This window comes from Lutra lutra, chromosome 12, assembly GCF_902655055.1.
Source record: "Lutra lutra chromosome 12, mLutLut1.2, whole genome shotgun sequence".
Classification (NCBI taxonomy): Eukaryota; Metazoa; Chordata; class Mammalia; order Carnivora; family Mustelidae; genus Lutra; species Lutra lutra.
This window is the reverse complement of record NC_062289.1, coordinates 428,753-442,703: the sequence shown is the minus strand read 5'-3', so window position 1 is coordinate 442,703 and position 13,951 is coordinate 428,753. Positions and strand designations below refer to the sequence as shown.

The 13,951-nt window shown below is 62.1% G+C and overlaps 1 protein-coding gene and 1 long non-coding RNA gene across 3 annotated transcripts in view; both read left to right on the top strand.

Moving 5' to 3' along the window:
- CTDP1 (CTD phosphatase subunit 1) overlaps positions 1 to 13,951 on the top strand; it is a 55,130-nt gene that overhangs the window by 37,379 nt on the left and 3,800 nt on the right. For both annotated transcript variants that reach the window (XM_047698388.1, XM_047698389.1), the window contains exon 12: positions 8,431 to 8,588. In XM_047698388.1, coding sequence (XP_047554344.1) covers positions 8,431 to 8,588 — 158 coding nt within the window. The remainder of the gene's footprint in view (positions 1 to 8,430; positions 8,589 to 13,951) is intronic.
- Positions 8,598 to 10,691, top strand: LOC125082604 (uncharacterized). Its single transcript, XR_007122023.1, has 2 exons — positions 8,598 to 10,275; positions 10,475 to 10,691. It is a non-coding gene; the product is annotated as an uncharacterized LOC125082604 (long non-coding RNA).

Sequence of the window (13,951 nt, the reverse complement as noted above, 5' to 3'; positions counted from 1 at the left end):
GGTATTCGTGTAATGGTTCTTGGATTTATCAAGAACATTCGATTGAATAACAGATGGTCTTTTGTATGAGTTCCTTCAGTGGTCTGTTTGCCAAAAACATCTGTTTTTCAGTACACTTGGGTTCTGGGAACTGTGAGATCTACCGCAGGACCCTGGCATAATCCACACATGCCAGATAGTTGTCTTACTCCGCTCAGTGAGTGGAGGGTCCTCGGAAATAGGATTGAGAACTCTGAGCTTACTCACCTGTCTCCTGTCAGGAGATCCCCACACCACCTGTGCCCTGTCCTCATGCCCTCCGTGCTCACCTGTGCCCATCTGTGCCCTGGCTTCAGGCTTGCTGTGCTCATCTGTGCCCTGTTCCCATCTCCTCGTGCTCACCTTTGCTCACCTGTGCCCTGTCCTGATGCTCCCATGCTCACCTGTGCAGTGACCCGTGCCTGTCGTGTTTGTCGAACCCTTTGGAGAGGGCTGTTCATACAGGCTGCAGCTCGCGCTGATGGGTGCTCCACAGCGTGTCTGTCAGGGGCCCTGTGTTTGGGACCGGTCACCTCTCCCAGCCCCCAGCAGCCACAGTCCCCTTCGATTCTGTCCCTCCTTTGTCCTGCTGCCAGAGCTCGCTGTAAACGCAGCTCAGCTCAAGTCCCTAGAAGGGACTTGAGGCGTGTCCTGGGTACTGTGGCCAGCTGTGCTCGGGAGGCTGGGGGCCATCCTCTGGACATGTGATCAGACGGCCAGTAGTGCCCTGACAGCACATCACGTGCCCACGGCCTTCGCCCCCTCATGTCTCCATCAGAGGAGGAAGGGCAGGTGCGGTGAGAGATGGCGCGACGCTCCCGGAGAGTCCGCGCTTACACACGTCTTCGCAGCGGTGTGTCGCTGTGATGTTCTGTTTTACCGCGGGGCACTGGGAAGTCTCCGTGTCAGTCCAGCTCCGTCCTCGCTGTGTTCATAAAGGCTTCAGGCACCTGCGGGGCTTCTGCAGCCTGCCCCGTGGGCGAGGGACCGACTATGGTCCGCATGTGTCTGGTGTGAGGATTTCTGTTGGTAGTTGTGCTGGTGCCAGGTGGTCGCACTTCGTGTGTGCTGGGGCTCGCACAAAGAGCCTTCTGCCAAGACCCCGGGGCCGCAATCACCATGTGCTGGGGCCCGGGCACCAGTGTTCCCCCGTGGGCAGCAGCTTCCTTCCAGCACGGCGGCGGGTTCTGTCACGCATGGGACGGTGAGCCTTCCTGTGTGGCCTGGGCGCTCTGGTTTCACCGAGCTTGTAGGTTTGCTGCTGCTGAGGAAGCGGCGGTGGTGAGCGGCCTGAGCTCACGCCTCCGTCGCTGCTTGTGCGCAGGGACGCCTTCCTGAGAGGATGTGGGGCCGCCGGCATGGGCGTGCCCTGTCGGGGGACTGAAAGGTGGTCCCCTGAGAGCTGACCTGAGTGTCCACAAAATGCACGTGCTCTGGCGTCTGTCCCCGCACACGGTTCCGCTCCCTGGCCGGCTCTCGGAGGTTCGCACGACACTGGGGAGCCGCCGGCTGTGGTTTTGGCCTCGTGCCGTGCACACGTCCTTCTCCCTTTTGCTTTGAAGCCGCACTCAGTGTGGGACGCGTGCGTCGGAGAAACCGTCAGAGTGGCTTTCCCATCCCTGCGGCAGGTGTGCCCCACCCGGAGCAAATGCTGTTTTGCAGGTATATTCGGAATAAAACGGGCTCATTCTCTACTGGCTTCAAGATGTTGAGATGAAGCACGTTTATTTGAGAAGCTACCACGGGCCCCAGCTTTGGGCGGGTGGGGGTGCCTGCAGGTGTGGCCGGGGTGTTGTCTGAGTGTTCCGGGGTCAGGGTTGTTCTGCTCATGACATGTTCATAACGTTTTGCCCAAGTGATGATTCTTGGGGTTAGTGGGCATCGGACGCTGTGTGTGAGTTTTCACAAGGTGTCACCTCCCGGAGGCTGCGTGTCCCGCCGTAGTGCGGTGCTCTCACGGGTCGGGTTTGCGCATGTGTGTTCCCGCTTGAGGCAAACACACGAGATGTGTGGAGCTCTCGCTGTGCGTGGCCAGAGGCTGATGAGCAGGTTTTGTGCTGGGATGTGTGGGTCGTGTCTCTAAAATAAAAGAAAGGTCCACCCTTCAAGTTAAAATGCACAAGTCTGTTCTGACAGTGGAAAATCTGCAGTCCCATCGGGACAGAAGATGTGCCTTGAGTCAGATCGGTAGGGAAGCGCTGGCCACGAGAGATCAGAAGGGCTGGCGCACGATGCCGCCCACTCGGGAAGCACAGTTGGAAGCGTCCCAGCGGGAGGAAGGCCGGCCCGTCACTGACCCCCAGCACGGCCTCCCAGCCTCCCGGTCCCTGCAGCTGAAGTCCATGGAACAGAGAAGGGAGCGCCCCTCTCTGCACGTCGGACGTGCAGTTCTCGACCAGGATCAGGAGCCTGAGCCCCGTGTTGGACCAAGAGCTTTCTTTAAGGAAGAAAAAAAGTTACAACTTCGGAAGAAAGAGCAGACGGTTCCTGAAAGCATGGGTGCGGCGGGGCGAGCGGGGCGTTCTTCCTGTTTCCCCAGCTCTTGCCCTCACTGGCAGGTGGGGCCCCTCCCAGCTCTGCTCTGGGACAGGCACCCAAAACACAGAGGGTCTGGGGACAGCAGTCTGTGGCCCAGAGAGTATGGAGGCTCCTTCCTCTGCCTCTGTGGCCCCTGGGGGGCCCCAGCCACACCACAGAGCGGAAAGGAGCACCCCAGTTCTGGGGAGAGGTGGACCCCAGGCTTGCCTCCGAGAGCAGACGTGGGACAGACAGCATTACAGAGGCATAAAATCCACGTCGCTGTCCGCGGAAGGCAAGGCCCTCACCAGGCTAGTCACCTGCAAACACAGACCCGTGCTCCCCAGAGGCTTGGAGAAGCTGTCCTGTAGCGGCAGACGCCCACCCCCGGCCAGCCCAGACATCGGGGTTAGGAGACCAGCACGTTCAGAGCCGCTCGGGGGCTGGGCTCCCCGGGCAGAGGCGCAGAGCCTCCGGGGAACGCACACGCAATGACGAGTGGGCAGCGGGGATTTCAGAACCGAGAAAGACACACGCTCCGCGGGGTCCCTGACGGTCGCCCACCACGCCCGACCCAGTGGAGGCAAAGAAGGGAGAGCCCGCGAACAGGGCCGCGGAGACCCCCTGGAGACGAGCCGGCAGACAGATGGGGGTCCGTGGTCAGAGCCACAGGTGCGTCCGGTCAGCAGCAGAGCCTTCTGTGTGCGCCATTGGAACTCCACAGCTGGGGAGGACGGGGGCATGGGGCAGATGCTTGGACCCCAGGAACTTGGTTAAAGCCATCAAGTCACTGGTTTCTGATGCTACAGACCAGTCTGGCCAGTCGTAGAATTTCATAAAGCAGAGTGTCGTCCACGCTCTGTGTCTCCGCGTGGCTCCCTTCTCTCCAGGACCACAGCAGGCCGCGTGCAGAAGGCTTGTGTTTGACGAGGGCCCTGCGGAGCGCCGGGAGTCCTCGTGCGTGTTCAGGGGGCGTGTCTCCCGGGCAGGGGCGCAGGGACCGGGCGCATGGCAGGACTCGGTGTTCATGGGCAGACACGTGCACAGAAGAGACGGCCGGAGACCGTGCGGAGAGTTGTTTGAGGCTAGACCGCGCAGGTCTCATTCTAGGTGTCGTGGGCACACTAGGAGCAGACGTGCCCGCAGAGCTTTACTGCTTGTTTGTCTGACAGCTGGAACGTCTCCTTTGTGTCCTCAGCCCTCGCGGCGTCGGACCTCCCGTGCTGTCTCATTGACGCGTGTGCGGCCTCGCGGTCACGCCCACTGGGCTTTCTTCCTCAGGCTGGAGTCTGGCAGGGACATCGGGCAGGGACATTACCGTGACTTTGCCAAGTGACCCTTCTGTTCACACGCCTCTGTTTGGAGCAGGAGCTCGTGGACCCGCAGATTCACTTGTGCCGTTCAGGGCTTTATGTGGGTCAGCAGGCTCCCCGAGTTCAGCAGACCGCGGCCGTGAGCCTCTTGTGTCTCAGCTCGGTGCTGGGCCGCACGTTAGGAAGCTCTGCGAGCCACGTCATGAACGTTCCGGACAGCTTGGGTAGTTAACAGACACCAGCTTTCAGAGAAGACACTAGAGATTGAAGATAATACGTGAAAACAGCATTTTTTTAGTTGGAAAGTGAAACGGGGACACAGGTCCTAATTTATTTCTCGTGATCTAGGGGGCCTGTCCTGCAGGCTCTCCCGGGCCAGTCCGTCCAGGAGGCCGTGGCCGAAGGAGTTGTGACGAGCACTGCTGGCCTGAAGCTGGAGGGAACGCCAGGTGTCGCCTCGGCCTTGTCTGCTTCGAGTGCGCGGGCCCACGCGGCCTGGGGCGGCACCGCCTCTGTCCCTTTTCTGTGTCCTTGGGGAAAGGAGTCATTAACAGGTCTGAGCGCGTTTCAGTTCTATCGAGAGAGAAGGTCGCCTGGTACAGGGAGTGACCGGGAAGTTTGCGTTTCCAGCCTGGGGCACGTTTCTGTTCTCTCTCCACCTGGCCCCGCTTGCCGGCCTTATGTCTGCGCAGGCAGAGGCCGTGAGGAGTCCGGGATCCCCCCGGTCCTGCGTCTTCCACACGAGGTGATGGGAACGCTTTCCAGGGCCTGCGATGGGATCCGTGTGGGCCTGACAGACTTCCGTCGTTAATTCAGTAAAAAGCGAATTTTTTCTCTTCACATATTCGGCTTTTAGGTTTTTCCTTAAGATTCTAAAGTTTTTACCCAGCATCGTTCAAGTAGTGTTTACAAAATAGCTCATTACACATTACTGGTCTTCGAAGAGCCCAGTTCCCCTTGTGTAAAGGAGAGGCCTGGAACGATGTCTTCGCTCTGAAACAGACCCTTTTGCCCGCGTCGAGCAGGAGCCCGAGCAGCTGGAAGCGTCACTTGGGACAGCTCCTCCGTACGCGCGAGCCTCGGTGGTGCAGAACGTTTGCGTCTCGCCGACAGTCGGCAGGACGGACGCGCACGCGGGTTTGCCATCCGCAGACGCGAGGGGCGACGGGCTCCTGCTTGGGGACGGTGCTGACGCCCGCGGGGCACCTCGCGGTCTCCGGGAGGCTGTGATTGTCTTTCCAAGACCTGATCTTTTAGATTCGTTTTCCTCTTGGAAAGGTACGATGCAGAGTTAAAGGCCTGAAGTGTCTTGAGAGGAAATTCAACAGGATATCCTGACAGGAGGTTTGCTCATCAGCCTAGAGCGGGCACAGCGGTGAAGGGCGAGTGCGAGTGCGAGTGCGCTAGCTCTTAGAATTAACCCCGTGCTTGCTGGCACATGCTCTCAGCTTAGGAGCGAAACCCACGTGTCGTTTGAGGACGGCGCAGTGACGTGACGATGGTTGCCGTGTTGACGTGGCTGCCGCCCTGCTCTTTCCACGCCCTCACTGGGGTCAGCGTGGCGGTGACGGACCTGGTCTTGGGTTGAAGCTTCGCTGCGCTGGGACCTCACCTTTCCTGTCCGAGCCCTCACAGTCCGTGCAGAGAAGCCCAGGGGTGCTTTGGGGGCGTGAGGCCGGGGAGGTGAGGAGCGGGCAGCCCAGTCCCCGAGTGTGCAGGGGGTTGGGGGGGACATGCCCTTCGCCTTTGTAGGGAGGGGCTGCTGCTGGCCAGCCTTGCCGGGAGCCGCCTCGGGGCACTGCCCAGTGGGTTTTTGTGAGTTAAATACATCTGATGGCCTTTCTCCCCTTGACAATGCCTGGAAGCCGCTGTGTGCTCGCTCAGGCTCCCCACAGACGGCTCTGTCCTCGGCTGCGGCCTGTGGCCAGGGGAAACAGGGCCCACACACCCGTGGCTCTCATCTTGAGACATGGATCGACAGGAGGCCGTTCAGATTCGTCTGTGCTCACCCACGTGTGCGGGGGTCCCAGCAAGCAGCTCTGACGCCACCTGCCCCCACACACTCCCCCTTGTCTGATACCAGTCACGGGGCGGGGGTCCTGGCTTGTCACCCCTACAGGTGACTGACCAGCTGTGAATCAGGGTTCCCACCACCCGCTCCTGGGGTCCCACGCTTCGCCAGGGCTTCTGCACACATACTTACCTCTACCGGCTTGTTACGTAAGAAAGAGCGTGACAGACAGATGAACCACCGGACGGAGAGCCACCTGGGGTCCCACTCCGGGGAGCTGCTGCCCCCGTGGAGTTGGGGTGGGCCGCCCTGCCCAGATGTGGAAGCGCCCCAGGCCCAGCCTCCGCCTTCATCTCCGGGCCCCTCCCCTCCCTGGACGATGGGGCTGGGGCCGAGGGCTCCAGGCTTCTGCTCCCCGCCCCGTGCAGAGCCCACCAAGAGTCTATCTGCCATGTCGCCGGGAGCTGTGTCAGGACAGAGGGACGGAGGCCAGTGACTCTCTCTCTCACTGGTTTATACATCAGATAACCTTGTCACGTAACGATCCACTTGCAGTCTTAAAGACCTAATCCCGTTGACTTACGGGGTGTTTGACATCCTTGCGTGCTTGTTCTGTGTGTGTATTTCTGGGGAGAAAGAGCGGCCTTCCGCCCTGAAGTGCGGTACTCGGGACTCAGCGGTGCGCAGGTTAGTGTGGTCACCTCTGCGCTCCACTTGGTGCCTTTTGTAGTAAGTTGATGTCCGCAGTGACGTAGTAACACGTTTGCTGTTAACATCCTGAAACGCTACGGCACTTCTCAGGCGTGCGTACGCTTGGGGGCGTTCCGGAGCCCTTGAAGAAGAGCTTCTAGCCTGGGACTTCGCTCTGCAAGCGTCCGCCTTGGCCTTGGCTGCCCTGAGCACACATGCCCCTGCGGAAGGCAGGCCGGCTGTCGGGTACCGTGGGGCACAGAGACGCCCCCGGCTTCTCCGTCACACACTAGGTTAGAACAAAGGATTGCGGTTCCCGTCGTGCCAGCAGAGCGCCACTCCTCGAGAACGCAGCAGTGTCCCAGAAGTGCCCTTAGAGGCGCTCCGGAACACAGTGCAGTTAGCGGGACGTTTCCGTCCCGTTGCCGTGGGTAACCTCCGTTCCTTATTTTCTCCTTTCCACCCGATCTCTGTCGTTATCTGGTGTCTGTGTTAGAGGACCAGGGTGAGCGGCGCCTTCAGCTCAGGTCATGATCTCAGGGTCCTGGGATCGAGCCCCACATCGGGCTCTCTGCTCAGCAGGGAGCCTGCTTCTCCCCCTCTCTCCGCCTGCCTCTCTGCCTACTTGTGATCTCTGTCTGTCAAATAAATAAAATCTTTAAAAAAAAAAAAAAGAATAGAAGACCAGAGTGAATTTGAGAGAAAGGCAGAGAGACCAAGGTCAGACCAAAGTGGAAGGCCGACCCTCACCCCAAATCTGATGTAACAGCTCCGTCTGACTGAACGGGTGTTAGGAGGCAGCCCAGCCGAGCTGTTCTGGTGGGAGATCCCCGGGAGCCCCCCCTTGGTGTCTCTCCCTGGGGACCTGGAGTCCCTGGGGGCCCGGCACTTGGCCTCTGGAAGCAGACCTGCCCCCGGCTATAGAGGAGCAGTGAGGGCCAATGTTAGGGCCCATGACTACTAGTCCTCATCACCCTTGCTTGGCATGTCCACGAATGAATGGTTCAGTTTGCAGCTTATGGAAGAGAGCGAAGCCCCGGACACAGCTGGGACCCCGCCAGCAGCAGCGCCCCCCCCCGACACTCCAGAACGCCTCCTGGAAAGCAGTCGTTCTGTGCGGCTCATCGGTCACAAGCATTTTAACAGAATCCTTTTTCACTGCGAAGCTCATTCGTGCACCAGCTAGAAACCTGTCAGAACTGTGCCACCAAGAAGTGATTGCCCAGGCCCGCGTGACCTGCACCAGGGTCACACGTGGGGTGTGCCTGGGTCCTGCGTGACCTGCACCAGGGTCACATGTGGGGTGTGCCCGGGCCCGCGTGACCTGCACCAGGGTCACGTGTGGGGTGTGCCCCGGCCTGCGTGACCTGCACCAGGGTCACATGTGGGGTGTGCCCGGGCCCGCGTGACCTGCACCAGGGTCACGTGTGGGGTGTGCCCCGGCCTGCGTGACCTGCACCAGGGTCACATGTGGGGTGTGCCCGGGCCCGCGTGACCTGTACCAGGGTCACGTGTGGGGTGTGCCCCGGCCCGCGTGACCTGCACCAGGGTCACATGTGGGGTGTGCCCGGGCCCGCGTGACCTGTACCAGGGTCACATGTGGGGTGTGCCCGGGTCCTGCGTGACCTGCACCAGGGTCACATGTAGGGTGCTGGGAGCCCAGGACAGGCAGCCTGGCCTTGTCAGCTCTCCCTCAGCCTCCTGAACCTGCTGTGCGCCCCCCAGTCCCCCACGGCTGAGGGCCTGGCGGCTGCCGACCCAAGACCCAAACGTGCCGCCCATGCACCAGGAGTGTATGCGTGCGGTTGGGACTGGGTGGGGGCCGTGGGCCCTGGGATGGGTGGTGGCTGTGTTCCGGCACTGACTGTCCCCCTCCGCCAGGTGGATGACATCCTAGGAGAGGGCAGTGATGACAGCGACAGTGAGAAGAAGAGGCCAGAGGAGGAGCGGCAGGAGCGGCCCCCACCCCGGGAGCCCCAGGCCACGCTGGAGGCCATGCCGTGCGGGGAGAGGACCACCACAGGCAGCCGGGGGCCCAGGTGAGGGGCCGGGGGGAGGGGCCCGGCCTGGAGACGGCTGTGGGTGCAACGGAGTCAGAACAGAGTCCTCAGAGCTGGGCGTTTCCAGAAGGTGTTGTTTTCGGTGACAGGAATTTCTCTCCACGTCTTGTGGCTTCAGTATATTCCTCGCGGACCCCAGTTTCTTCCCCTTAGGGGAGCACGTCCTGGGTGCTGTTAGTGGTGACACCCCGCAGGGCCAGCCTGGGGCAGAGGGCAAGGTGGCGCCATGGCTGGCACATTGGGGCACGGTGCCCACTTTCCGGCGTGCCCTGCCCTGTTGTTTGTGGCCCCGTCCGTGGGCAGCACGCTCGGGCCGCAGCCGCCTTCCCACCAGCACTGACACTGACCCCGTCCTCTCCTGGGCTGAGGGTGGCCTGCTGATTCTCCTTCTCCGAAGCCTCTTTTTGTCTCACTTGGATCTGATCACCTCATTTGCTCTTGGCTCAGTTTCCTTCCTTTTTGCCTCTAAGTCTTCCCACCCCAGTGGCTCGGCTCAATCCCACCAAAGCCAGAGCCACTGTCCCCACGTGCTCGAGCTGCCTCTGGGCCCCGCTGCGTGCTGGGACAGGCCTCACTGCCTCCAGACTCCAGTCCCCACTTCCTGGCATCAACACTTCGTTGCTTTGCTCCCTCGTGTTGGTGGAGTCAGCATGTGTTCCGGAAGCTTCCTGGGCCATGCGTGAGGGAGGCAGACACGCTGCGCAGCCAGACAGGCCGCCTTGGCTTCGCTCCCACCAGCCTGACAGTGGAGCGGGGGCACCGTGTCCCTCGGCTGCAGGCGGCGCTGCTCCAGCTCTGTCCGGCACAGTGTCCGAGGTGGCACCTGCCGTCTGCCGCGGGGAGGACTGCGCCCCTGCCCCGTGCGCTGCGCGGTTTGCACGCCCCCCCGTCAGAGCCCCGGCTGCTCACGCCCCGCGGGGGTTCAGCAGGACCGCCCCAGCCACGGTCGACCCCCACGGCGAGAAGCCGGCAGACGCGCGTCCCAAGAGCCTCCTCCCAGCCACACGACGGTGGGCTTGCCTTCAAAGCTCCCGTGCCTCAGTTTCCTCTTCTGAAATGGGGGCGTCGGTGGTGCCGTCTCGGGTCGCCGTAGGTCAGCCAGTGCACGGGACCAACACAGGACACAGATGCGGGTGCTCGCCCCGTGCCTGGGCTCTTCTCTTTCCCCACTGAGTCCTCACAAACCCATCGGGTCTGACCCCAAGACGTTTTGTGGGTAAATAAACAGCCCAAAAGAGTTGTCTACGTGAGCAATCCAGTTCCAAAGCAGGACTGGGCCAGACGTCCCAACAGCAGACAGGGAGAAGGCGCAGAGATTCGTGGCCCCACGTGTGGGAATGTCCCTCCAAGAGGGGCCGTGGACGTGCCGGGCTGCGGGGCAGGAGGACGTCAGCCGTCTCTCACGGCGCACTTGCTGTCCTGCCTGTCACGCAGCGGAGCTTTCCAGAGCAGGCGTGAAGCCCTGTCGAGTTGTTCTAGGAACTAGTTGTTTAAAATGCTGCCTGAGGTGCTGATAACCCTTGCTGGGTCGTGGTGCTGGCTGTGTCTTCGTCCCGCTGCAGGGACACCTCTGGGGTCTGCAGAGCCGGGGGTGCAGGTGCTGGCTGGTGCCCATGACACGGGACGCTGCCACCACCTTTCCCTGTCGAGTGGAAAAGAAATTGAGGTTTTTTTTTTTTTTTTAAGATTTTATTTATTTATTTGACAGAGATCACAAGCAGGCAGAGAGGCAGGCAGAGAGAGGAGGAAGCAGGCTCCCCGCTGAGCAGAGCCTGATGTGGGCTCGATCCCAGGACCCTGAGATCATGACCTGAGCCGAAGGCAGAGGCTTAACCCACTGAGCCACCCAGGCGCCCGAAATTGAGGTATTTTTCACTGAGATTCAGAAAGGCCTGGGTGGAGCCCACCAGGAGTGTCCTCTTCTCTTGGGCCCGTGGGTGCGCCACCAAGCCCCAGAGCGCACGTGCTCTTTCGTTTCTGTGTTTCCATGGGGCCGTGCCCACTGACGACAGGCTCCAGGCTGGTCAGAAAGAGCCTTTGGCGTGGACCGGGTGCTGGCCTTCTGCCTTGCAGGCGGGTGGAGAGTGTGGACTTAGGCCCGGAGGTCTCCTGCGTCTCAGTGGTCAGCCTGCTCAGGGAGAGGCAGTCCGGCTTCCAGCTGGAAGTTTCTCCTGTGCTGTGCAGAACATCGAAACCAAAGGTGCCAGCAAGGCGACGAGAAGCTTGAAATCCTCCAACGTGATGGGGTGGGGGCAGCCAGACATAAGTAGGACCGGATGTGGGGCTGAGCCCCCAGTAAGCGCCGGTGTCCACACCTGTCCCGAGGCCAGGAGAGCTGGGCACCCCCAGACTGTGCTCAGGCTTTGCTTGCTGTGTGGGACGTCCGAGCCGGCTTCCGTCATCCCCAAACCTGGGGACACGGTGCTCCTTCCCACCTGCCTTCCTCTGCTTCTCCTGAGCTTTGTACATGTGGCCGTGGTGGGAGCTCGGGGTTTCTGGGGGTGCCCCACGGCTCTGACCCCCAACCGCAGCAGAGTCAGACAGCAGCGGCTCCACATCAGCCATCGCGGGTGACTTGGGTTTGCAGACCTTGTTTCTTCCTGTAATAGAGAAGTTGGCCGATGTGCGTGTCCGATTGTATTTTATTCTCGCTCACGGGGACTGGGTGCGGAAGTGAGGGACGTGGGGAAGGCAGGGCCGGCTTTGCACCGGGTGTCTGGTCGGCAGCCCCTCTCGCCAAGTCTGCGTGGCCGAGCGGCTCGACAGGGTCTTCACACCCAGACAGCCCAGATGGTCCCTTGGTGCACAGTGGCCACCCCCGGCCGGCGAGAGGCCAAACCCAGCCTCCACAGCATGGGAACCGCGCCGCCGGCTTCCACTCCCAGAGAAGCTGCTGGGAACGCGGCCCCCGGGAGCCATGTGGAGTGAGAGCAAGTAGCGGCCAGCGGTGCAAAGCGCAGCAGGGAAGTGAGCGTTCTCAGAAGAGCACGCAGCGGCCTGGGCTGTGCGCTTAGACGCGTGGGGCTGCGGGTGCCGGGGAGGGGGTACGGCGGGGCAGGGGCAGAAGAGCCCCCAGGGCGGACGGACGGCGTTCTCACACACACCCCGAAAGCTCCTCCAGCTCCAGGGAGGGAGGTGGTCGGCACAGACACCCCCGCCTGCACGCGCCGTGGTAGCCGGGCTGGCGGCCAGGGACTGGGCACGCGCGACAGCTGCTGTGGAGACCGGGCCCGCATGGGTGTGGGAGAGAAGACCAGCAGCAGGCAGACCCCATCAGAAACGAAGGCAAGAGGGGGACGTCCCCGGCCCGCGGCGGAGAGCATTCGCCAGGAGCCAGCTTGCCTCACGGGACATCCTGAAGGACGTGCTTGGCTGTGAGCCGGGGAGCCACGCAGAGACGGGGGACGGATGACCACAGAGCGCCGTGGAGTTGTCGGCACCAGGAGCTCTCCCGCCTCTTCTCTCTTCGTTGAACCAACAGCAGGAGCAGACGTGTAAGACGACGTGTGCGGTGCTGTCTGCAGGGCGAGCAGTGCGGGGAGACGGCCGTTGGCTGGCGGAGGCAGGAGGAACGACGGATCTCGGAAGAAACGGTGAACGGGAAAGTTCACGTGTCGCGCTGAGTGTGTGTGGTTTCCGTCCGCCCGCTCACGTGTGAGATGTGAAATCACGTGCGGTGTACGGCTTGTGAGGACGCGTGGCACACATAGGTACCACGTGAATGATAGGGCCCAAGCAGAGGGAAGAGTCCATCCCTCTGTCTGACCGGGGGACACTCGGGTTGGCCACCATCCATCCTGACCATGTGCCGCAGCGTCCGTGCAAGGCGCCCGCAGCCCCTGTCGGGAGAGAAGGCCAGGAGCCCTTGCCCGTTCCATGGCGTCCCGGCGGGCAGGGGAGACAAACGGGGTCAGAGCCGCACCACCCTCAAGCCTGTGGCATGAGCAGGTCGGGTGGTCCGAGAGAGACCGACTGTCGGGCCTGCGTGTGTGCTGCTTCGGGGTGAGCAGCGGGCAGCGCTCAGAGGCTGGCCACCGCTGTCCATCCTGGCGAGGGCCAAGAGGTAGGAGGCAGACCGGTGGCTGCTCCGTCACCCCCACACGTACACACACGATGGTGGGGCACGCCAGCACCCCCACAGCAGCCCACGCCTTTGGGAGAAGGAGCCACATGAGAAGACCCCGCTCTCTTGGCCCCAGATGGTGAGGCTGCAGCACGAGGGCAGTGGTCATGGGGTGGGGGTGAGCGTCTGAGTGCACACTCGTGCCAACCATGGTGCCCGCCAGGCCGGACGCTCAGGAGACTGGGCTGTGGAGCGAGGGAGGGACGCTGGTGCTCTTCCTTCTCCTTCTGCGAGGGCGCTCAGATGTCGTCTTGGCCGTCGGCAGGCTTTTCAAAATCAGTTGCCACAGATGTGGTCCGGAGAACATTCCCTCTGCAAACACGCTGGCCGGACGCCGCACGCCGACTGCAGACCGGGCCGCTCGCTGCCCCTGCTGCCCCTGCAGCCTGCTGGGACTTTCCCACAGGCCGTCTTGGGGGTGCGGCGGTTCCCCTGGTTTCTGCTGGTGAAAACTCCCCTCCGTGGTTCCTGGGACGCGAACTGGCGTTTGTCTTGAGAAAGCGGCCGAGCCTTTTGGAGACCATCCGGCCGGGCCGTCGGGCTGCGAGCGTCCTTGCTCTCCACGTCGTGACCTGAGGAGGCGCACCGCACACCCGGCCACACAGGCTGCCACGTCCCTGAGCTCACGTCGGGGCAGCTGGTGCGCTTGGTGCGGGAGTGTGGGAATCTGCCAGGTCGGGTCCCACGTGTGCTGCTCTGGTGCCTGCCTGTGTCTCCGAGCGGGAGCCGTGCATGTCCACTCGGTCCTTCCGTGAACTGGTCGCACAGGCTGGCAGTTTCTTGCCTTGCTCAGTGTCACTGTGGCACCGAGCTTTGCACTGGAGCAGGCCCCATGACAGGTTCTCCATGGACACAGTCGCTGGGGACATGGCTGGGGTCATGCCCCCCACTCCACACGGGTCCCCTTCCCCGGAGACCCCTGTACCATATGTGGGACAAGCCTGGCCTCACAGCAGCGTGGGCTCTTCAGCTCGAGCACGAGTGTGGCCCAGCTCCCGCGCACGGCTGAGGGGTCCTGCGGACAGGGACGGGGGACCTGGCCTCCAGCCTGGAGCCCTGGCTGTCTGCACGCTCTGGGCCCAGCTGCCTTCCACAGCCGTGGTGACACCCCACGCGGGCCGACCGCACAGCGGGGAGTTGACGGCCGCCCTGTAGGCTGAGGGCGTCTAACCCCACATGTCAGGCGACCGGATGGCCCGGGTGCCCACTCACAGCGCAA